At 54.4% G+C, this 22389-nt stretch overlaps 3 protein-coding genes across 3 annotated transcripts; all 3 read right to left on the reverse strand.

Moving 5' to 3' along the window:
- Positions 1-1094: 1094 nt before the first annotated feature.
- B0T26DRAFT_759104 (uncharacterized protein) lies at positions 1095-6025 on the reverse strand (the record flags this gene model as incomplete). The annotated part of the gene is made up of 5 exons (XM_060446373.1): positions 1095-3494; positions 3611-4937; positions 5007-5111; positions 5227-5252; positions 5351-6025. The coding sequence occupies 5 exons, from the start codon at positions 6023-6025 to the stop codon at positions 1587-1589; spliced, it is 4041 nt and encodes a 1346-aa protein (XP_060302171.1). The 3' UTR covers positions 1095-1586.
- Positions 1176-1694, reverse strand: B0T26DRAFT_683416 (uncharacterized protein). Its single transcript, XM_060440806.1, has 2 exons — positions 1383-1694; positions 1176-1305 (listed from the first exon to the last, which is right to left on the reverse strand). The coding sequence occupies exons 1-2, from the start codon at positions 1571-1573 to the stop codon at positions 1227-1229; spliced, it is 270 nt and encodes an 89-aa protein (XP_060302172.1). The 5' UTR covers positions 1574-1694; the 3' UTR covers positions 1176-1226.
- An 11542-nt stretch (positions 6026-17567) lies between the features above and the next one.
- B0T26DRAFT_683440 (formate--tetrahydrofolate ligase-domain-containing protein) lies at positions 17568-21395 on the reverse strand. Its single transcript, XM_060440807.1, has 4 exons — positions 20936-21395; positions 20820-20840; positions 20710-20747; positions 17568-20620 (listed from the first exon to the last, which is right to left on the reverse strand). Exons 1-4 carry the CDS (start codon positions 21057-21059, stop codon positions 17984-17986), a joined length of 2820 nt encoding a protein of 939 aa, XP_060302173.1. The 5' UTR covers positions 21060-21395; the 3' UTR covers positions 17568-17983.
- Between the last annotated feature and the right edge of the window lie 994 nt (positions 21396-22389).

Consider the following 22389-nt stretch of genomic DNA (forward strand, 5'->3'; position numbering starts at 1 on the left):
TTTATTTTCCTTGCACGAGTAGTTAACGGCACCTTCAAATTTCAAGGGCCTTGCTAGTTTGAGCTTATAGTCACAGGTTAAACTCATATTCACGTAATAGGAAAACAATATATATCAGAGACGCTCAGCCAACTATATTACAGTAATAACAATAATAATAATAATAATAATAATAATAATAATAATAATAATAATAATAATAATAATAATAATAGTAGTAGTAGTAGAAGTAGTAGTAGTAGTAGTGTCACGAATCCCTGTGGATTCCCTGTGGTTATGCACAAAGGTGGGCATGCACTTTTGGCGCGAGCCAATCAGGAGCGTTCCAGGATTCCGAGCTCTGGAGCTCGGGGGCGCGGGACAGGTCCGGCCGGGCGGTGACCCGGACGCGGGACCGCGGGACAACGGAACCACTGTCATTGGTTACGTAGATAGATATATACGACGATCGTGTCCACGGTCTTAGATAGTTCTTGCTTGATTCTTCAAGCAATACACATTCACTGCACTCATACACTTTGAGTGGCATTCCGATTTGACTGTATTACCCGCGCGATAGGAGCTTGCCCTTTGTTCTATCTTCATAATTACCAACCCCAGCATTCTGTGGAGCCCGTGCTCCCTTACAGAAAGACGACCCTGACAGTCGAGCGGTTTGTAATAAGTAGTAGTAGTAGTAGTAGTAGTAGTGGTAGTAGTAGTAGTAGTAGTAGTAGTAGTAGTAGTACCTAGTTATACATTGTACAGGAAACATCTGGTCTTTGTTCACCATCTTCGTCTCATTGGTCGTTATTACATCCGCCCGGCCTAGCATTATTATAGCCTCCCCCTCTTCTCTGCCCGGGGCCGGCTTCATCCTCGTCCTCACTCTCGTCTCAGATCATTTAGAATACAGTGGTAATTGTAACATGGGTTGTAAAGAAGAAAAAACCAAAATTGTATAAAAAGTACAAGATGGAAGAATAAAAAGTGTTTGCGATACTAAAACAATCGAGGATAGAAAGCGACGAAACAGAATGAAAGAAACAAAAGTAATAACAGCAGTGGCATACCACCTTTTCGCTCAATAAAGGAAAGGCCGTCATATCATATGCCGTGTCGTTTCTTCTTATCTCGTCTGGTTTCGTCTGGTCTCGTCTGGTCTCGTCTTCGTCCTCGTTATGGTTGATGATGATGATGATGATGATGATGATGATGAGAATTAAGATGCTTCGTTCGAATCTTCGCTAGATGGATGCTGCCTCCTCTGAGATGGAAAAGAAAAGAAAAGGACAAGACGGATAGTAAAAAGGAGTGTATATCAATCTGCCCATAACCAATGCTTTGCTTTTTTCTAAAAGAAAATTAATATGATGGATGGTGTTTTTTGGTGTATTATATACCCGCGGGTGGTTGATTTGAATTCGACGTTCTTCTCTTCTTGTGGAAGGTCATGCCTGCATTGATAGACTGAAATGGGCGAGTGATGATAGAGGTTTCTCGAGGTGTTGTTTGTGTTCGCGACGCATGAGTAGTTTGGAGTGTTGTAGTTCCGAGCGTGCAGGTGTATGGGCTGTAAAATAGCAGTAGCCATATTGCGCTTAGAACTAATTCCAGTTGGCTCCCTCTTCCAGCTTCCTCAGCACGACGACGGCGTCTACGTAGAGCCTGCTTCTGCTACCGACGCAGTCGTTCTCAAGCCGGCGACGCACGAGACCCACGACACCAAGGGCCTCGGAGCGCCCGCGCGCCCACACCACGTCCTCAGGGCGCATACCGTCCGCGGCAGCCATTTGCAGCCAGCCCATGGCCTCCTCGTCGGCTGCCGCTGCCGCATTGCCTGAATTGCCCGACGCTCTTGAAGTGGGGCTGCTCCCGCCGCTGCCGCCGCCATTGCTGCCGCGCCGCTGGCGTGCCGGCCGGGGATCGAGAAGAGACGCTGTTGACGTGCCACGCATGCGATGACCAGCAAAGGCCCAGCATATCAGCGCACATACGTACAGGCCCCAGTAGTCGGACAGATCATTGGTCCACGAAAGACCAGTTCCAGGCTGGGCGCGTTGGATGTACCCCACAATGGCGCGCGCGGCATACATTGTCGCTTTGGCAGCACTCAGGCCGGCGACTGCGTCGGCATAGTTGTTGTTGCTGGCCAGGCGTTGGTGCTGCTCGGTCCAGGCCTTGAGACGCTTCTGGTGCACTGCAAACGACGTGGCTGGCAACACCTTCTTGGAAAAGATCCACGAGTCGCCCCCGACGGCCAGAAGGTCTTGCAAGGGAGTGTGGTGGAGAGCAAGATAAACATTGGCAGTAGGGCAGGTCCGGAAAAGGGCGCTGATGCGCTGCTCGGCGTCTATAGAAAGGTCTTGAGGGTCGAGTTGGTGGGCGTGCTGAAAGTGTGGTTGCTGGTCTGGATTGAACTGGCTTCCAACGTGTTGCATGTGGGGATCCGCGTCGGAAATGGGGGAGCTGTGCCCAGACGCGGACGCTGTGGGCGTCATCTGGCGGCTCGGCAACCGCAGGACCTCGATGCTGAGGGCAACCTTGCAGTCGAAATGGTCGAGTCCTAGGACGTATTCAGGGGTAAGCTGGTCGGGCGGAGGGACATAGGTTGGAATCCCAGCTTCAGGGTCAGCTGACAGCAACTCGGCCCACTTGCGCGCAGAGAAAGCTTCCCAGAGCTTGGAGCTACGGCCAAAGAGCGGCATCTGAGGAAGGGGCGCCATGCCGCTAATATCGCACTCATGGGCGCGCCGCTGCTGCTGGAAGATGGCAGCGTGGCCGTCGACAAAGAAGCAAGCCGCTAGGAGTCGGCGGTAGGCATCGGCTTCTACCCAGCGGTGCCAGCGATCTTGGACCGAGTCCGAATCGAGTCCAGCCTCGTCAAACATGGCTGGATGGTACAGAATCTGTGGATTCGAAAGACATTGTGAGTATGCTTGCTCGGCTACCTGAGACTGTGTCTGGATATGAGACTGGGTCTGAGAAGAAAGAGAGGGTCCCGTTGATGGGCTGTAGCGGCTAGGGGCAAAAAGAGAGGACCAAAGCTGCCGCGCCCGCAAACGCCCATCATATGAAAAGGAGATATTGTTTTGGTTCAAAGTAGATAGAAACTCTGCGGTCAAAGATGAAGACGAGGCGGGCGAGAGAGAAGAATTTCCAAAAGGAGAAGACGCCGAAGAGGCATAAGAGGAAGGGAAGCTGCTCCAAGGAGTGCTAGGCATGACGGAGAAGTTTTGCTGAGAAAAAGACATGGCGGTAGTGGTCGGCGTGAGGGAGGAAAAGGAAGAACAATCGGAAGTAGTAGGAGAGGAGTTGGGAGACCAGGCAGTAGCGTCGACAAGCCAACAAGCCTCGTTATCCGAAGGAGGAGACTGCGAAGAACTCACCCTCCAATAGAGACACACGAAGAGTTTCGAGGGTCTCGTGATTGCCTTTCGGCCGCGGAATCGAGAAAAGTACTCGCACAGGAGAATCGCCTGCATGGCTTGGACGTTTGAGCTCCACTGGGGAATCTATATATTTTTGAGGGTTGCAACTGTCAGCATATATTCGCCATCCATCACATCTGCGCTGGGCAAGGTTGGAAGGAAACCAGAGGTTGGCTGAGGGGTGGGGGATGGAAGCTCACCCGCTTAACCTCCTGCACGGCATACTCATGCAGTTGACTCCCCCGAATGCGGTCTTCTTTGCCGGGAAGATATTGAGTTGCCACGGCCGCCATGGCACATCTCAAAAAGTCCTCGGGCACGGCCTCAAACGAGGCGCGGTGCACCAGAGGAAACAAGGGATGAACGCGCGCCCAGTAAGTGTCCAAATAGCCAGGGATAGCGGCGAGCACCTGCCTCGGCAGCAAGCTCGCCATGGACAGCCCGGGCACTACTCCGCACTCTCCTCCCCCTCCACCTACGGGCAGGTTTAGGTCTGTGAGAATGCCCATGCCATGGTGATTACCACCATTCCCGCCACCTGGGCTCGCATCAGCACTGCCGAATCCCACACTATGGCCTGTAAACATACCAATGCCGCCCATGCCTCCCTGTGTGCCCAATACGTCCTGATGTACCTCCGTCAATCCCCCCTTGTGGCGGCCCGGCGCGTCTAGGCGACTCGGAAGAGCAGGGGAAGGTATAACTAGAGTTTCAGAGTGAGAAGACGTGTTCGGAGGCGGGGTCGGACTACGAACAGGAGAAATTGGGTTGCCATGCTGGTGGTGACCAAGAAATAAATGGCTCCCCGAGGAGCCACCGAGCATCGGGTGGTGGTTAGACCCGCCCATGTTCGATATGGCTGTGTCCACCATGGAAAAGCTGGGGTTGAAATGCTGACCAGGCGAGGAAAAGGGGTCGGTAAAGACAGGTCTGGGCGTGATCTCAATGCCAGTGCTGGGACTGGGCAGGTCGGCCTGCGGCCTCGGGTTGGGATACGACGAGAGCAGCTGCGTTGGGGCGCCGCTGGGCCAATACCGCGGATATCTGCTATCTGAGGGTGTCGAGTACGTGCTGTCTGTCGACGAAGCGGCCCACGGCGACTGGTGGTAAAGTTCGGGAGGCTCTGAATTTTGCAACCCCTGCGTCACAACACATATGGATGGCGGCATTGTTCTGGGGGATTGCTGGTACGGCATATTATAGACGGCGGCCGGTAACGATGTCTGTTGGATGGACATTGTGGGGGAAGGAAAGCCCCTGTAATCGTTCGAGGCGTCCCCGGCTTGTGGGTAGGAGCTGGCGCCATGGTGAGAAGGTAGCGGGCTGCTCCCGCGGACGGGGCGCACCGGGAAACCGGACTGGCTCGCCGGCGGGTTGGGTGTTGGCGGGACACTGGGCGCCGCGGTCGAGGACGACTGCGCTCCTGGCCCGGAACTCGGGTCGTTAATTGATAAAGGCGCCGACGAAGCGCGTCTGCTCTCGTTATCGCCTCCACCCCTAGACGAGACCTTGTCGCCTTCCTGCTCACTAGTACTGTTGTCAGCGGACCGGCCACCATGCCATGGCAGAGATAAGTCTGGGGAAAGGCGTGCTCACTGTCTCTGCTGATGCCGCGCGAGGAGGTCGGGCCGGTGGAAGGCTCGTTCGCAGCCAGGGTATGTACACGGGTATCCCGGACGTTGATGGCTAAGTTGGTGGCGCCTGCAGAAGGGAATCAGCACAACGGGGACGGTCAGGACACAGCGCGCGCTACGTCCGGTGGGGTCGGAGAGCTTCCATCCGATCTTGGAGCCCGCGCGGGCGGGGGATCACTTACCGGAGATGTTCGGCCCTTGTGAAGGTCTATAGGCGAGGTTAGCTCACACGGGGTATGGGACGAGAGCGACGACGGGGATTGGGAGCTCGGACGGATGGAAGGGCGCGATCATATCCAGGCGTACCTTGGTTGGCTTGCAGATGTCGCAGATGTGAACGGGGACGCCCTTCTTCGCCCTACTGACTCGACCAGTGATTGGGGTGAGCCTCATGGGGACATCGGAGGACTGGGTGTGAGAAGGCATTGGTCTCATGGAGGTGTTGGATGGATGCATGCCGCCGGCGCCCATGGACGACGACGAGGCGGCAGAGCCGTATCCTGTCGGATCCATCGAGTCGTTGCTGGCCGTGCTCGGGCGGCGGGCAGGAGGTCGGGTACTAGGGGTGGCTGCTGGCAACGACAACGGCAACGACAGGGACGACGACGACGATGGGGAAGCGGTAGCAGCAGAGGAGGCGGCGAGCTTGGGACCTCGGGCGGAGGCACCGCGCCTTTTGTTCTGGGTAGCGGGGGCAGGCTGGTTGATATTCTGTCCGATGGCGAGACCAGAGCTGCTACTAACATGTCTTGGGTGTGGCGGGGGGTGGGGGTGGTTGTTATGGATGCCAGTGCTCTTGGTGTTCTTGTTGGTCGAGGTCGAGGTCGAGGTGCCAGTAGGGGAAGCCTCATAGAGCTGCTGGCCAGTGGTGAGGGCGAGGGAGGTGACCGGCAGGCCAGAGTCCTTATCCTTTTTATTGGGTTGTCGAGCGTCCGTCTGGTGGTCGTCGTTGATATCCATTATGAACTTAAGGCTAGCCATGATAGGCGGCGGCACTCCCTCAAAATAAGTGAGATACCAAGTTAGTATACACAGCCCGGTTGGCCTGCCGCGACAAATAAAGATGTAGCAGTCGATATGGAAACAAACACGCGAGCAGTATGGTCAGGGTAGCGAGGCCGGCCAGGTACGGGAGTACGTACACACGCGCGGCTGCTACTGCACGCGCGCGCAAGGGCACAAGGGTTTGCAAAGACAGAGAGATGTGTGTGTGTACGTGCGTGCGTGCGTGAGAGTGAGGGAGAGGGAGAGAGAGAGAGGCTTCACAAAGGCAAGTACAGTACCGCGCTGTACTGTACTGTCGGTCCACTCGACTCGCCCAATGTAAGGTATGGTATGCCCTAGCTATGGGTATGGGATAGGGTATGGATGGGTGGGTGGATGGATGAGAGAGCAGAACAGACAGAGTGACAGAGTGACAGAGTGACAGACGAGACAACCAAGGCGAGCAAGGAAGCGAGCGAGCCTCAGCCTGGTGAGGTAGGTAAGTGGAGAGAGGGTCACAGCGACTACCGTGGATGCCATGCCCAGACCAGACTAAGAGACCGCGGGTCTCCGAAAAGGTCGACGACCACGGGAGCGGAGACATTCTGGGGTTACGAGACCGCGGCACATCAGCGGCGCTGCTATATTGAGATGACCTTAAGGGCCCGAAATGCTAAGGTAGGTGGGTGCGAGACTGCAAGTATGCTAACTAGCGGGAAAAGATGGGATGGATGGGGGGGAGATCGAGGGAACTGTCTTGGCCTTCCCGCAGAGGCTTGGTGCAGTCTGGGAGGCTGTTGCCTTCCAGGGTCCCGGCCCCTGTCAGCTGGGGACAATGACAAGGGCCAGGGGATGGGCAGGGGTCGGGGCCGGGGAGGGAAAGAGGGGTGGGGACGGAAGAAGAGGGGGGGGCATTGTACTGTACATTCATTCAAACTTAGTTTGTCCAATGCAGAACACTAGACCGGGAGAGGGGAAAAGGCGACGAGCCAAAGTCGAACAGATTGGAAAAATAGACGCAGGGTACTTTCCCACCCCCCCGGAACACTGGAGGTTGTAACCAGGCTACCCTAGGACGTTTCCGGGTTGTTTAGCCCAGGTCTTTGGGCATCGGGCGACGAAGCCAAGTGTTGCGAGAGCGGTAGGCGGGATCTGTCTTTGGTATCCCCGACTGAGGTGATACCGCTCGCTTGGGCTCTCTAGCTCGGTTTTTTTTTGCATTCTCTTTTCTCTCGTTCGTGATTCTTAATTCTTATTTTCCCTTCCCCGTCTTTGCCGCGGTTGTACGAGCGCACATACTGTATAGTACTCTACCAACGGTACGTCCGTGCCTCGCAATCATGCCAACAGATCGTAGTCTTCTCGTATCGTGGTATCCGCCAAACTAGCCTGGTTGATCGATACGGCTGTTGGTCGCAACCCCGACAACCGCGCGACAATGGCGTCTGTCCCTCCTTCCCAGCTGGGCCAAGCTCGCGGAAGATGGGTGAGGTCGTCCCGAAGGGAGTGGCGTCGAATAGGGGCTGTGAAAGTCTGAAAGACTAAAGAAAGACTCTGTTTTGTCCGCGAATGGCTACTGTAAATAAAGGTAATGTATCATTGGGGGGATAAGGTATTTGGGTAGTGGCTGGGTATCACAATACCTGCGGGTAATTTGTAACCCGTTACTCGTCTTAGAACGCAAAGGCCGACATCCGAGGCCGCGTGCCGCCATGGTGCTCGACATGGCCCGTCAGGCCAAACCCGAAGGCCACACCTCCCGTCGCCCACGCGCACACCCTCCCCCGTAGGGCTGTCGTCCCAGTAAAACAGCCGAGCATAGTCGTCTCCTGGAACCTCACTAGACAACCGGCTCTTGCCCCATCTCTCAGCCCCGAAAAAGGGGGAGGGGGCTACAAGAAAAGAGAGAAGAAAACAAATCATTGCCCTAAGTAGGTAGAATTCTCCCCCAAAACACACCGGCCGGGGGCTCACTGCGTAACAATTGTTGAAAGCCATATGGTTTTTGGTCCTTTCCTCTCAAAGTCTTCTGATGGCGTGTGCACTCCGGCCACTAATCTGACAGGCGAGGGGCGCAGGCCATCATTCTGTCACTCCTGCAGCCTATCGCAGCTGCAGCACATAAGCAGCAGGACCCATTTCGTCAACGAAGGAGCGCTTTTTTTCATGCGAGCAGTGTTACACAACGCTCAAGACCTGTCGCTCAACCTCGAAGCTGCATGGCAAGAGGGCCTAATAGGGAATAAATGGTAGAACAATTGCAACCTAACGTCGCCAATCGCTCTTGAGCACTAGAGCCGTCGTCGGGCCACGAGCAAGGAGGCTTCGGATCCAACCTTCTAGAAACCCCGTGGAATACCGATTCTGACGATCAGCGAACCTGACAGGAAAGCCACGCTCTTGGCGGTGAATGGTGGCAGGCAAGTGAGATGACCGTCAAGGACTGGAGGTGTCTCTATCTCTCTTCTTTCTGTGTGTTATGCAGATGCAGTGTAGATGTGTCCCGCATGACGCCTTCGCGGTTTTGGGACGAAGGACGGATTGAAAGCCGTGAACCACGATCCTTTGCCGGGTTTCCGTAATTCTGGACCCAAAGTCTTTTTTCCCCTCCCCGCCACAGCTTCCCCTCAGAGGGGCACTAACAGAAGGAGGGGAGGAGAAGGAGACATGGTGGCCCGAGAGAGAGGAGGAGAGAGGAGAGAGGAGAGAGGACAAGAGAAATACAACTAGCGTCTGTGGCTTGCCGAGCGGCGCTTGTCTCGTCTTCCTTAAGCGCGCCGTTCGATGAAGCACGTAATGCGGCATTCACAAACCAGGGCAGTTTGGTGTGAGGAGGTGAGGTCTAACTGGGTTTGTACATACAGTACAGTGCAGTACATACAGTACCAGGATCCGGTTGCGTGGTCATCCTTGTCGTAGGTTCTTGGGTGTCGAGGCGACTGGGCTAAGACCCGGGCGATCTAGCCTTTCCCGGGACCTCTAGTCCCGTACGTGGCTTGCCCTGTGACTTGGCAGGCGAACATGGAAAGTTTGCCGCGTGAGGTCGGGTGTTGCAAGCCAGCCCAGAGCAGTTGATGGTGCCCGCCAGGTTTGCGCCCAGAAGATGCAGAATTAGGACACACAATCACGCAAACTAGCGGTGCGGGCCCAGGGAGACCTGCGTGCCAACTTGGTTGGCGGGGCCCGGGAGAAACCCACACCCTCATGCGAGCTGTGGCCGCTTGGTGGAGCGGGCGGCTTGAGGTGCAGACAAGGGCTTAGATCTTGGGCGCTCTGATTGGCGGGAAAGTCGACCGCGCCGCCTGCCGGCGACTCGTCCAAAATACCTGGGCTATTTTTGTTTGGTCGTCTCCTTTGCTGGAGCTCGGAAAAGCATAGCGCAAGGGGTTTTCTGATATGCACTGGTGGATGCGTGCTGCATATCTATGGACACACACTTCCATATACCTACACGTGTACCTGACCTACGCTGTAGCCAAGATACCCACATAGGTGAGGCAAGGCGGTAGTGTCGCTAGTGTATCCGTGGTGTGTGTGTGTGTGTTTGTGTGTCCCGGCAGGGGTTGTGAGATTTCTTGCAACGGCCAGCATGGACGGTCCCGAGAGCGCGCGATCTGACCCTCATCAAGGCTACGACCCAAAGCGTGGTGGAGGATGAAGCGACGTGCAGCGCGTGCTCGACGTCCGTCATCGCAAGCAAGCGCCCGATCGCAAACTACCGAGATCTCTCTCCCTCCGCTTCGCCAACACCCGCAGATCTACACCCAGATCGCCACCGACAGCACACACCTTGCAGCCCCGACCTTGGGGGCGGCCAAGGCCAGGCACAATGGCTTTTGACGGCTCGATTTTCTGGGGAGGTGCGAGAGACTGACTGATTAGAGATCGAAACTGTGGCACCCCTTTGAGCCTTCTGGGGAACATGTCCCTCGCAGATAGCCATGGTCAACAGGCTTGCTCAAACTTGCCGGCCCGTTAACGGTTGGCTGTGCGGACGGGAAAATTTTTGCCGTAGTCTGCTTGACTCTGCGCCTCAAATCCGCCAGTCCATCCCGTCTCCGTGCCTTTCCAGTATGCTCAGCTCTGGTTCAGCCTTGCGGGACAGCATGCCAAGGGGCTGTTGGTGCGACCGACTTTGCTTTGTGTTGCTACCAGAAAGTTTACACGTGTAATGTACCTACATACAACGTACATGAACACTGCATGAGCAATACCCTGGATGCTTGGTCTATACGCGTACAGAGACGTCCATCCAGTCTGTTACGCTAAGGTGCCGAGGCCGCGGAAGGGTAGCTGTGAGTCTGTAACAATATATCGGCAGCCCAGCAAGCGCCAAACGACTCAAGCGCACGGTGATCAATAGAGAGCGATTTTGATGATATTGCAAAGTAGAGAGAGCACACACATACAGCGCAGTCAACACCAGAACATGCGCGAGTGCAACCCAGCCATGCCGGATGAAGAAAACGAGGGTAACACCACGCGGTGGTATCGCGGACATTTAGTTAGAAAATGGCGATGCCAAGTTTCTAAACGCCAGCGCGCGTGCGATTGGACCTGATTCAGCTCGATGCGGTTTAGTTCTCAACTGCAACCCGCAGTTGGTTCGCGGGAAGAGCGCTTAATTAGCAGCTGCCGATTCGCGCGATGGCGCCAGCGCCTGCGCCTGTTTCCTACCCACCCACTTGGGACGACCATCCACCCTCCATCACGCAATTCTTAAGCTTTGGGCCTTACGGCCGTGTCACCAACCCCTGCTTGAGCGCGCTTGTCAGACGCCAGTTCCCTGTTGTCTCACCCCGCGGCTCGAAGTGCCGAAGTCCTGTTCCGAGCAGGTACGGTGCGTGGTTACAAGCTGCCCTGAGATGGTGAGATGACCAAGATTGAGATGGCTTGCTTGTTGGGATGGATCAATTAGGGGATGAAATTCGACGAGATGGAGCGACGAAGCCATGTGCCGTCCGATGCAGTGATGCACACCCTTCCAAGTTCCCCCACACGCGGCAGGACGAAGCGCAACCACATAGACGCCAGAGACGCAGATGGGAGGAGTTCCCCAATGACAGCACCGGCGACCAGAACGAGTGATATGTTTCTGCACACTGGCTTTTAGCGGTAGCATCCCGTTATCGCAGAGAGTCGTCATTATACGCGCACATAAGCGCGATCGTTGTTGGGTCAAGAAATTCGATGGCGGATGCTTGGCATTTGGCTTCTGGGTCAGTACAATGTACAGTACTTTGCTAGCAGGGACCACTACGGGAACCGCACCCTGGAGAAGCCACGCACTTGGCCCTGTTGGCTTAGCGTTATCCGTACGTACCTGGGCAAAAGAGTGGGAAAGCACGACCCGTTTATTTCTTCATCAACCCTGGCGCTTTGCCACCTGGATCTGACTTGCTCAATTGGCGTTTGATTTAGGTAACGGGCACAGCAGAACTTACCTTAGTTGTCTCAAAAACTCTGCGGAGCAGGGCTGAAACGCTTTGGGATCATGAGGCAAGTGCTTTAGCACACGTCCAGTGTCGTGACGTCTGTTATATTATCGTGCAGCCTTTGTCACCAACAGAAAGCTACTAGGTTCCGATCCATGGGTCCTGGCACCTGGCACGGGCTTGGAGACAGGACAAGGACGGTCGTTCTTTCCCCCCGCACAGGCCAGCTTGCGGTCCTTGAATCTGCACTAATGCACACTACAATATTGTGCAGTGAACCTGGTGGCCAGCAAATTCCACGCGTCCACCCCGGCGCTTAAGTTTATTTATAGTGCACACAATGGGGTTGGGAACGATAAACCCCACTGCACCCACGTCTTTATCTCCAGATTCGGATAAAACCGTTCGTTGTTCACATCAAACGTGCCCATCGCCCATCGCCCATCGCTGCCTGGTCGCGGGCTCAGGCTTGGACGATAACTAACACTTGCGCTGTGATTTTGCTAATTGTCCAACCAGGTACGGATGTAGCAGGTCAGATATTTGATACATAGATGAATTAATGCCGGTGTTCTACTTCCACGCATAGATCGATGAAGAACTTTTAGAAATAACGTTACGTTTGAGTATAGTCGGGTGCGGTGTGGACGGCTCCGAACGGGCAATTGGCGGGTAGCTGGGGCAGTTGAACATTCCGTACAACCAGCCCGTCGAGCTTTCTCCAATTCTTTTCTCCCGACCAGTCCCGTCGGTCCCGTCACACGCACCCCTAGAAAGCTGCAAGCAAGCAACTCACTCACCAGCCAGCCAGCCGGCTGCTCAGTCTATCTCTTCTTCATCACCCTCATACCTTGCTTCTCCGTGCTTAGGCCGGCCATGTCCGCCATGCTAATCTTGGCATCGAAGCGCAACACGCCACGAAGACAAATTTGATGGACATCTTCTCTCTTGTGCCCACTCGGGGTCTGAGAGATACACGACGATCCCGTCGCCTCCTGCGATAGCATTTGCCCCTTGCTTCTTTTCGCTGTAGCTCACATCTTAGCCACCTTGCGTCTCCCCCTTAGCACCACTTAACAGGCATTTTCCCCAACTCTATTTCATGTGCCCTTTTTTTCTTCACTTTTTTTCACTGATATTTACTGCCGTCGTCGTCGGCGCAGCAAGTGAAGTCTTCCCTGTTTTGGCGCTCTCGCGCTTTCACCACCGATTTAGGGCCGGCCTGGAAATAGGTGACACATTTTCCGGATCCGTACTATCTATGGAATGTGTAGGGTGCCATCGCCTTATCCCAAGTCTCGTAGCGCTTGGTTTACACAGTAGCAGTGTATAATACCCATGATACGACTTTGAAGGTAGGTGGGCATTCTTGTTGTTCTTTTTCGTTTTTGGGAGAAACAATGACACCAACCAGCCTCTGACGCTGGCGGAGCTGACGCCGTGTCATTTTTCCTCTCTCGTTCCTATTTTTTGTCGTTCTATCACAGCCATCGTCATTATTGCCGTGAGAGTTATAATGTCTCTATAGCCGCGGTTGCTTTCCTCCGTGATTTTTTTCTTTTTTGGGTGACCGGCTCTCTAGCTCCACGGATGTCAGTCAGCTTGTGCAACCTGGATAAATAGGTACAGCATGTATTCTGGGCTTCAGCGCTAGGCAGCCGAATTCTGGCGGCAGTCGATTGTCGGATGCGGCTTGTCGCCCATGTGTCCTGGGGCTGCGGGACGTCCCGTGCAGGACGTGCAGTTGCTTGTGGTGTTACTGGTCACCACTGGCGCAGCCACCTGTTCCCGACTAGAAGGACTGCTTAGGTTGTGGAAGAATTCTCCCGCTCGCCAGCTGGGGCGCGGACGGTAGCACAGCCAGCCTCCTCTTTATGTCGTATGGAGGTTTGTCCTCCCCTAAGCATTTGGAAACCGAGAGACGAGCCGCGCAGTCCATCCATTCTGCTCATTCTAGTCTCTCTAGGAAGGTCCTAACGCGGACAACCCCATCACACACAAAATACTACCGAGTTCTCCATGCCTTAGCTTATTACTATTGCTATTAACCGACGGGCAGCACATAAGCAGTCAGCCAGTGTATGGGCCTTTTTCATGCCGAAACGGTCCGAAGAGTTGAGCGTGCAGCATCAGCTTCCATGCTGTTGGTGCAAAGGGCATAGAGCAGAGGGCGGGCGCCATTAGACTAGAAAGCCGTCTGCACAGCCACTGCCCAACCTTCTATCTAACATTCAGGTTCGTTGCCCAGTCTCTTAAGAATAGATAGAGTGAGCCCGACAGGTGAGTGCGGTAAGTGTCCGGTGGTGCTGCAGTGTAGTGTAGTTGGCGCTTGAGCGCCAAGAGCAGTTAGTCGAGTGGGCAGCATGGAAAATCGTTGCGGAGTGCTACACTCCCACCATAGTGTCCCCCTCTTCGACCATTTCCTCCACAATCCACATCCACCACCATCGGAGCCAGAGCCAGACATTTTCGAACTCATGCCGCCTCAGCTCAGCGCCACCATGTATGTCCTTGTGGGCGGTGACGAATAGCTGCCCTTCTCTTCGGCCTCCCATCGCTACAATCTCGATTGAAATCCATGACCCATAGCTATCAGCCAACCTGTACACACTACACACACTGTACGTACCACACAATAGACAATTATCCCCTTTCCGTCCACACATCTGCTTTCTTTTTCGTCCCTGCCCAAGGCAGCGTCTCCGAGTCCGAGCTGTAAGGCACGCGCTCAGTCTCCCAGGAACTCAAAAACCATGACGCTTTACTCTGATTTTCTTTCGCTACCTACCGATAGAAGAGGCCACACTGCCAACTAAAGTACAAGTACCTTCCCTTTATAACCGTGCCCACATACATGCATTATGCAACACATACAAGCAGAGAGTATCGTCACATACCTCGAGCCACGACTCCATTGTTGGTAAAGATTCCACTCTGTTCATCAAGTCGATCACAATAAGAGCATCGGAGCCGACGATGGTTCTGCCAGGGCAAATGTACCCGGCCTTCCTACATCTCAGGGCTGAGGCCCAAAGGGGGCCAACGCACACCTCGCTCTCATGGCACTCCTAGTTGGTGGCCTTACTCATCCCATACACTTCAGCCCGAGTGGGCTGACATGTGTGACGTAAATTCTTTTCTATTTTCCCCGTAATCTTCTGTTCCGTTCCCCGTCGTTAATTTTTGCTCTGGTCGTCATCTTGCTGCCGTGTTTGACATGATCTGCAGAGAGCCAGCTCGGACATGAGCGAGCAAAGCGAGAAAGGGGGTTCCTCAAACCTGCATGTCAGAATCTGCTGGACGGATTCACCGGCCTGACGCCAAGCGGCGTGTTTTGGTGATCCTGGGCTGGGCTGGGCTGGGCTGGGCTGCTACCTTCAGCCTCACTCTCTTTGCCCGCCCTCCAGCCGTTTTGCATTCACTCTTAGCACGGCTACGGTCTTCAGCTAGCTTGGATTGAGCGTCAACCCCCACAGAGAATGTCTAAAAAAAAGACGCAATAAAGAGAGTTGGAAAAGAGCGGATGGTGAATAGTAGACAGGTCCATGAGTCTAGCTTCCCCTTTATCGCCATCACTCCGGTGGCATTCCGGTGGCTGACGGTACCTTACATGAAGCATGATCGCTAGCTGGCCCGCCCCATAGCTCAGCTCCCCCGTTTTTTCTCTCTCTCGGTTGTTGTTGCCGTTGCGCAAACTCGGCCTATGCAGGCACATCAACGCCCCTGGTGAAGCCGCCCCAGACAGGCTTCTCTTCTCCCCACGAAGTTGGATGCTCTCCGCCCCTCTTTTAATTACCTTTACCTCTCTACTCCAGACTTTTTGCCCCTGATATTCCGAAACAGACCCTAGGTTGCTCTGCAGAAGTCGCGGGGGCCAAGGCCGACGGGTTTCCGTCTCCCGAACCCTTTCTCGACTTGACCATTGCCCAGGGATGGCTGCCGCGGGGCCGGAGACCGGGGGGCCGTAGAATTTTCCCCATATGTCCCCTTCTGCCTCGTAGCTCAGCTTTCTCCCTGGCTGGAGGGTTACTAAGTAAAGAATATCTTGTAGGTAAGGGGGAGGACAGGTAGCTCCAGCTCAACCTGGTCGGGAAGCGTGAGACGGCAGTGGAGAAAACCGTCGCGGCAGAGCTTCCGTGTTGATGAATGCGGAGGGAGTGGTACTGGTATGGCATATCTCTTGGGTACAATCATTTCCGATTCCTCTGAGTTAACCAGTCACCATGATTGCGATCCAGAAGACCACGTCACCCCTCCCCGCGGTAGAATCTATCCGGCATATCTTGAAACCGAACCATCGGAACATTAATACACCTTGTTTATGAGATTGGGTTGGAGATTTTGAAGCTGTGACCTTCCCGACCGACCCCCAACTTGAGCTCTGGGCGGCTCTCCCCTCCTAGACCCTCGGTCCGCTGTAGCTATTCCCGATGAGAATGCGGTGCCCACCATCCCCTTTCATGTTACTCCTCCTTTTCCATGCCCTCCTTCATTGACCCCAGAATTCCTAGCGAGGGCTCCCTCGATGTCTTGTCGGCTGATTCCGCCCCCCCTTCAATACACATTCTCCGTTCTCTCAGCCAGCTCCCCCCTTGACCGAGCTCGGCATTGGGGGTTGTGGCGAAATGAGCGAGGCCCACGGGAGTTCACTTTTGATACTGCAACGAATAATGGCGTTGCATGGTCTGCAGGTCGGCTGGCCTTATCAACGGCACAAAATAAGTGGCCTTGTGGCAAAGTCACTGGGCCGCGCTTGAGTCTCGTCCGGGGGTGTGTGCCTCACCATCTGATTAGACCTCGTGGGAGAATAACAAACCTGTTAGGAGCCGACAACGGCCGTTGAGTGGCTAGCTCCCGTGGAACTAAGCGCTGGGCAGCTTTGATAGCTTCTGAATGTGTCAAATATAGGTATTTGATATACTCTAGGCATGGACCGGGACGCGCCTGAAAGTGTGCTCAATCCGGTGGTTAGTTACCCGGTCTGGACGCCGGTGGTTTGACACGACCGTTGGCAATGCTGGGGTGTGGTATGTGCAACCCTGTGGCAAAGTCTGCCTTTTGGCAAAGCCTGCCCCGTGCCGTATATCGAACAGACACCGCACGCATACATACACCGCCTACACATGCCTACACAAACACCTCTTCACATACATACATACATACATACATACAAGCAACCAAACCGAGACTGGAAAGAAAATGGGCCCACTCACTCAATTGTCGTCGAGAAGGATGACCGACAGCGTTTTACTCGACGCCACACGGCAATAATACGACCTCTGTGTCATGATGGTTTCATTTCTCGTCTCGTTGGGACTGCCTGCCCTCCTTCTCAGCATGGCTTAGCTGAGGATTATTTAAGTGAAACTAATTGAAAGACAACGGGGCGACGAAAATTAAAGAGGAGAGAGGAAAAAGAAACGAGGGCGATCACCAAAGGTGCCCCCAAGCCCCAGCCGAATGATTTGAGGGAGACATTCGCGGCCATAACCTGGAATTTACCTGTCTCGTTGCCTTCAATTTGTAATTTCTTTTCTGAACCCTCTTTCAGAGCCCGACCAAGTTGCGGAAAGGCTCAAGAGAACGAATGCATTACAAATATCCGATGACAATGGGACGAGGCGTGAGGAGCCCAGCAGTTTCAAGAGAAGCGAAGTCAACCTAGGTACAGGTACAGCACGATAATCTACAAGACAGTGTGTAGATACTATGCTCAATTATTTGGTCTTCGATGAGATCCCCTCAGGGGAAAACAAAACAAAAACGGCAAGGGGAAAGTCGCCTGTTCGGATTGACCCACGAGACTACCACATAGAGGAATATCGATCAAACTGTTATCTAATTCCACTCGGACCTAACATGGTGGTCTAAACCAAGTCAACGCGTACACATGGGTGCCATATGAGTTTGCCGTAAATCCGTCTTTTGGGTGCTAATAGGAGGTTGCTGGTAACCTGAGATTTATATGAGTTTTCTTACCTCCCGGCATGCCGCAGCATCTATTAAAGCTAGTTAATAAATTGGCCTTTATTGCTTTTTGTCTTGTCTCACTAATAGAAGACATCGTAGAAGAATAATTGCCGCTACTATTACGAGTCAAGGGGCAATCGAATGCCTTAGAGCATAGAAACAAAACTATATGATGACGGTCGAGATACTAATGTGAATGGACCATTGGTTGCTTTCAATATCTATTTAGCTTCCTGCCACATACATGGCTCATGGCTCATGGCTGGAACCTATTTCCGTGATCTAATAACTGAGGTGATTTCTATCCTGTATGCTAGCGCCATGTGTTAAAGCATGGAATCCCGAAACCTGCCCCTTCTTTGCCCTTTCCGCACTTTTGAGTTGATCATAAATGCAATGCCGCTCCCGCTCCTGATAACAATGCTAAGATGACGAAAGAAGTACGTATAAAAACAAAGTTTTCCTCCGGGCTAAGGAGGAATATGCCATGCGAGAGAGAGCGGTGGGAAGAGAGACTAGCAGAAGGACACTCCCTAAACCAATTCAGTGTCTAAAATAAGCCCTCTATTTCTCCCGTCTCAACATCGACATCTACGTTCATGTAACCAGGGGCAGTGGGAAGACCTGGAATCGTCTGAATATCTGCCGCCAGGGCATAGAGATAGCCTGCGCCTGCTGCCATCCGCACGTCTCTGATAGGAACAGTAAAGCCAGTAGGGGCGCCCTTGAGGTTTGGGTCGTGGCTTAGCGAGTACTGCGTCTTGGCGATGCAGATTGGCAGATTCCCAAAGCCCTGGCGCGTGTATGTATCGACCTTTTTCTGCGCGAGTTTGCTGAACTCGACCTCGGCAGCACCGTACATGTCGCGAGCGATCTTCTCGATGCGCTCCTGCACCGTACCATCGAGGCTGTAGAGAAACTTGAAATCCTTAGGCTTATCAGCCGCCGCCACGACACCCTTGGCCAAGTCAACGGCACCCCTGCCGCCCTCGGCCCAGTGGTTGGCCAAGATGGCATCTTCGGCGCCGGCCTTGATGGCCTCCTTGCGGATAACCTCGATTTCAGCAGGCGTGTCTGTCGAGAATTTATTGATGGCAACAACGACGGGGACGCCATATGATCGTGCGTTGGCAACGTGCTTGGCTAGGTTGACACAGCCTTTGCGCAATATCTCGACATTTTCCTGCTTGTAGACTGGATCAAGAGCCGCACCGGGCGAGATGGGCGGGCCGCCGCCGTGAACCTTTAGAGCGCGAACCGTCGCCACAACCACAACGACGTCAGGGACGAGGCCTGATGTTCGGCACTTGATGTTGAAGAACCGCTCGCCGCCCATGGTAAAATCGAAGCCAGCCTCGGTCACGACGAAGCCAGCCTTGGTTGCGTAGTCCTCATCCGACTCAGTCCCGGCAAGCTTGAGCGCCATCTTATCGGCAAGGATGGCGCTGTTCCCGATGCTGATGTTTGCAAACGGCCCCGCATGGACAAAGACGGGAGTGCCCTCCAAGCTCTGCATCAGATTGGGTTTGCTGGCATCTCTCATCAGAGCGGTCAAGGCGCCACCAGCACCAATGTCGTCGCAGGTTATGGGGTCGCCAGCCTTGGAGCTGGCAACTACCATCCTCCCAAGGCGGTCCCGCATGTCTGCCAAGCTCGTACTGAGCGCCAGGATAGCCATGCACTCGCTGGCTACCGAAATATCAAAACCGGTCTCGCGGCTGTGTCCCTTCTCCGTAGTGGCGTTACCGACAACGATGCCACGCAAATGCCGATCGTTCACGTCCAGCACACGTTTCCATGTAATGGTTTCAGGGTCTATATCAAGCCGCGCGAAGCGGCTGATCTCGTCCTCGGTGAGCTCATTGGGGTTTGTCTTATCAATCCCAAGCTTCTTCAGCCGGCGCAACATAGCGGGCATGAATACCTTCTTCCCGTTCTTGACCGGGACCAGGCGTCTGTAGAGGGCGGCATCCCTCTGGGTGTTCTCGTGGAACATGCGGGTATCAATAGCAGCAGCGAGCAGGTTATTAGCAGCCGTTATAGCATGGATGTCTCCTGTTAGATGGAGGTTAAACTCATCCATAGGGATGACCTGGCTGTAGCCACCACCGGCAGCGCCACCTTTGATGCCGAAAGTGGGCCCTTGACTGGGCTGCCGGACGTTGGCAAATGTGAGGCGGTCAAGATGAGCCCCCAATGCCTGGGCGAGGCCCATCGTGGTAGTCGACTTGCCCTCACCCAAGGGGGTCGGGGTGATGCCAGTCACGACGACATAGCGGCCGTCACGGCGGTGGCCTAGGCGTTTGAGGATGCTCAAGTCAACTTTGGCTTTGTATGCGCCATAGGGCTCCAGTTCCGAGGGTGTGATGCCGATCTCAGCGGCGACTTGAGAGATGTGCTTGGGGACCTGGGCCCTGGAGATAGCAATATCGGAGGGAACGGGATCTAATAGGGTCAGAGACAGGGGGGCTATGTGTCGGTGCCTCTCGGCCTCAAACGATCGCGTGGCAGCATCAAACACGTTCTGCAGAAGCATGGCAACCGTCATAGGGCCTACGCCACCCGGGACAGGGGTGATGAAGGAGGCAACCTGCGAAGCTGACTCAAAATCCACGTCTCCAACCAGGCGCTGGCCCGACTTCTTAGTAGCGTCGGGCAGATAGTTTGTGCCCACGTCTATGATGACGACGCCCTTCTTGAGCGACTCGCCACGGATGAACTCAGGCCGGCCAATGGCAACGACGAGCACGTCGGCATTTTTGAGGTGGTGTTCGAGATCCACGGTCTTGGAGTGACAGACCGTCACTGTGGCGTCGGCGTTCTTCAGGAGGTAGCTGACAGGGCTGCCAACGATATCGCTGCGGCCGACAACCACGGCGTTCTTGCCGGCGAGGTCGACACCGGCTTCGGCAAGGAGGACCATGACGCCTTTGGGGGTGCATGGGATAAAGAAGGGGCGGCCGCCGCGCTTGGCGAGCTCGCCAATGTTGGCTGTGCCGAAACCGTCGACATCCTTCTCATTAGCTACGACCGAAGTGACGGCATACTCGGAGACGTGGCTAGGGAGTGGCAGCTGGACCAGGATTCCGTGGACTGCGGGGTCGTTGTTTAGCTGGTGCACGCGAGCAACCAGCTCCGCCTCGGTGGCAGTCTCGGGGTAGCTGACAAGCTCGCAGTGAATTCCGCACTAGGCGCCGGAAAGAATCGGAGTTAGTACGAGCGAGCTCCGACGCCGACGGTGGACTAGGCAGGAGCCCGGGGTTCAGAGGGACTTACCTCCTCGGCGGCCTTGAGCTTCATGCGCACATAGGTGGCTACGGGGCATTGTTGTCAGCCAAAGGCTGCTCTTGGAAGAGTAGCGCGGGGTTGCTGGCTCAACGGCTTACATGAATCTGATCGATCACCAACTGGCAGTGAAAGAAAAATTGGTCAGTTAAACCTGTTTGTCTGTCTGTCTCCTGTCTCTCCCTCCATATCTGCAATTGGCAAAAGACGTACGCACCTTGGATGATCTTGAGAGAGGGCTGGTAGCGGGGGTTGGCCTCCTTCTTTTGTGCGATTTCGTTGCGCAGGCGCTCGCGAATCCTTTTGGCAATGGCCGTTCCGTCAATCTTGATGGCCGCCATGGCTCCTACTCCTAGGGGGTGTGGGACTTCTGCAGTTCCTGGGCAATGACTGATGTTGATGCTGCTGCTGCTAAAATTCCTGGTCGCGCGGGCAGGGCAAGAGAGAGAGCGACAACGGAAACCGAGGACGTGGGAGCCAGCAGAGGCCGAGGACTTTGACGTTGCTGGGCGCAAAAATAACGAAGCAGTTTTGGTGCAGCGGTGGTGGTTGCCGGCGTGATTGGTGGATCGCGGGGCCGACGGCCGCAAGGAGCACGAGGAATGCAGTGTGCTAGCCGAGGTAGAACACTGAGGAGCTCCAGGCTCTGCTTCTGCTTCTGCTTCTGCTTTTGCTTCAAGTCCAAGTCTAGATTGCGTGCTCCACGTTGACTCAAAGTCTGGTCGTGACTCGTGTCTAGCCAACCATGTCGCGCCGCGACGAAGATGGTAGAGGCAATGGCAATGGCCCGACAGGGTTCTGCATCCCGAATAGTAAGGGCCGAGTCTGCTGCTGGCCTGCTGTATTTGCAGCTGCCGTTGCAGCTGGGAACTAGGCGCAAGATTTTGTGCTCTCCTCGATGCCTTTCGGACCAGATGTGAGAGCGACATGTGTGCTGCCGTCCTGTGTTTTGCGCCCCTGTTTACGCCCCTGTTTGCACCTATGCTTGCTGCCCTGTCCTATTTTCTCGTCGATGGCATGCAAAAAGAATGGACAAAAAGGACACAAGTCAAAGAATGCTATTAGCCAGTCAGGCTGTTTTGGGCGATTGACAGGTAAAGAATGCGAGCGACGAGTACAGACGGTAGCGACTGATTGCTGTCTCTGTCTAGTCGGGGTTGGAAAAAGTGAGTAAAAGAGAGACCAGAGAAGACAAGTCCAAGTCAACCAACCCTGTGAGGACACAATTGGCCCCAACACGACGCAGAAATGACCGGACAAAACAAGTTAAAAGGCGTCTATCCCACTGGCTAGAGTCCTACCGCGCGTCTATCTTTTATATTCGCGTAGCATGGTTTGCTCTGCGAGTTAGAAGTTGCCCATAGTGCGCACTAGAGACTTTGACCACAGTCCACAGGAGCATAATTTTGGGGATAGAGTCGTTCCCTTCCCGTCCGCGGTCTACACCAAAGGATCAAGATGTAGGTAGGTAGTGAAGGCTTGTTCAAAAGGCACTGAACGCCTCGTTTACGATCTGCTAGGCACATATCACGATAGGAAGCAAAAGGGAGACCAAGGTAATTTACACATAAAAGGGTGACTCGAACTAACCTGGTCGGCTCCGTCCTGCGCTTTCGGTTGTCCTGGCTGTTAAACCTGGGAAAGCAGTTAGAAAGCCTCAAGAAGAGGTTG

The sequence above is a fragment of the Lasiosphaeria miniovina genome (genome assembly GCF_030549165.1).
Source record: "Lasiosphaeria miniovina strain SMH2392-1A chromosome Unknown B0T26scaffold_1, whole genome shotgun sequence".
In the NCBI taxonomy this organism is placed as follows: Eukaryota; Fungi; Ascomycota; class Sordariomycetes; order Sordariales; family Lasiosphaeriaceae; genus Lasiosphaeria; species Lasiosphaeria miniovina.

What these genes read in the sequence shown, in the direction of transcription:
- B0T26DRAFT_683416 (XM_060440806.1), bottom strand. Translation starts at nt 1,573, where the DNA reads ATGGCTACTGCTATTTTACAGCCCATACACCTGCACGCTCGGAACTAC. An exon ending in TTCAAATCAACCACCCGCGG is followed by an intron (nt 1,306 to 1,382) that starts GTATATAATACA and finishes GGTTATGGGCAG; the next exon opens with ATTGATATACACTCCTTTTT.
- B0T26DRAFT_683440 (XM_060440807.1), bottom strand. Translation starts at nt 21,059, where the DNA reads ATGGCGGCCATCAAGATTGACGGAACGGCCATTGCCAAAAGGATTCGC. An exon ending in CTCTCTCAAGATCATCCAAG is followed by an intron (nt 20,841 to 20,935) that starts GTGCGTACGTCT and finishes TTTCACTGCCAG; the next exon opens with TTGGTGATCGATCAGATTCA. An exon ending in TGGTGATCGATCAGATTCAT is followed by an intron (nt 20,748 to 20,819) that starts GTAAGCCGTTGA and finishes AATGCCCCGTAG; the next exon opens with CCACCTATGTGCGCATGAAG.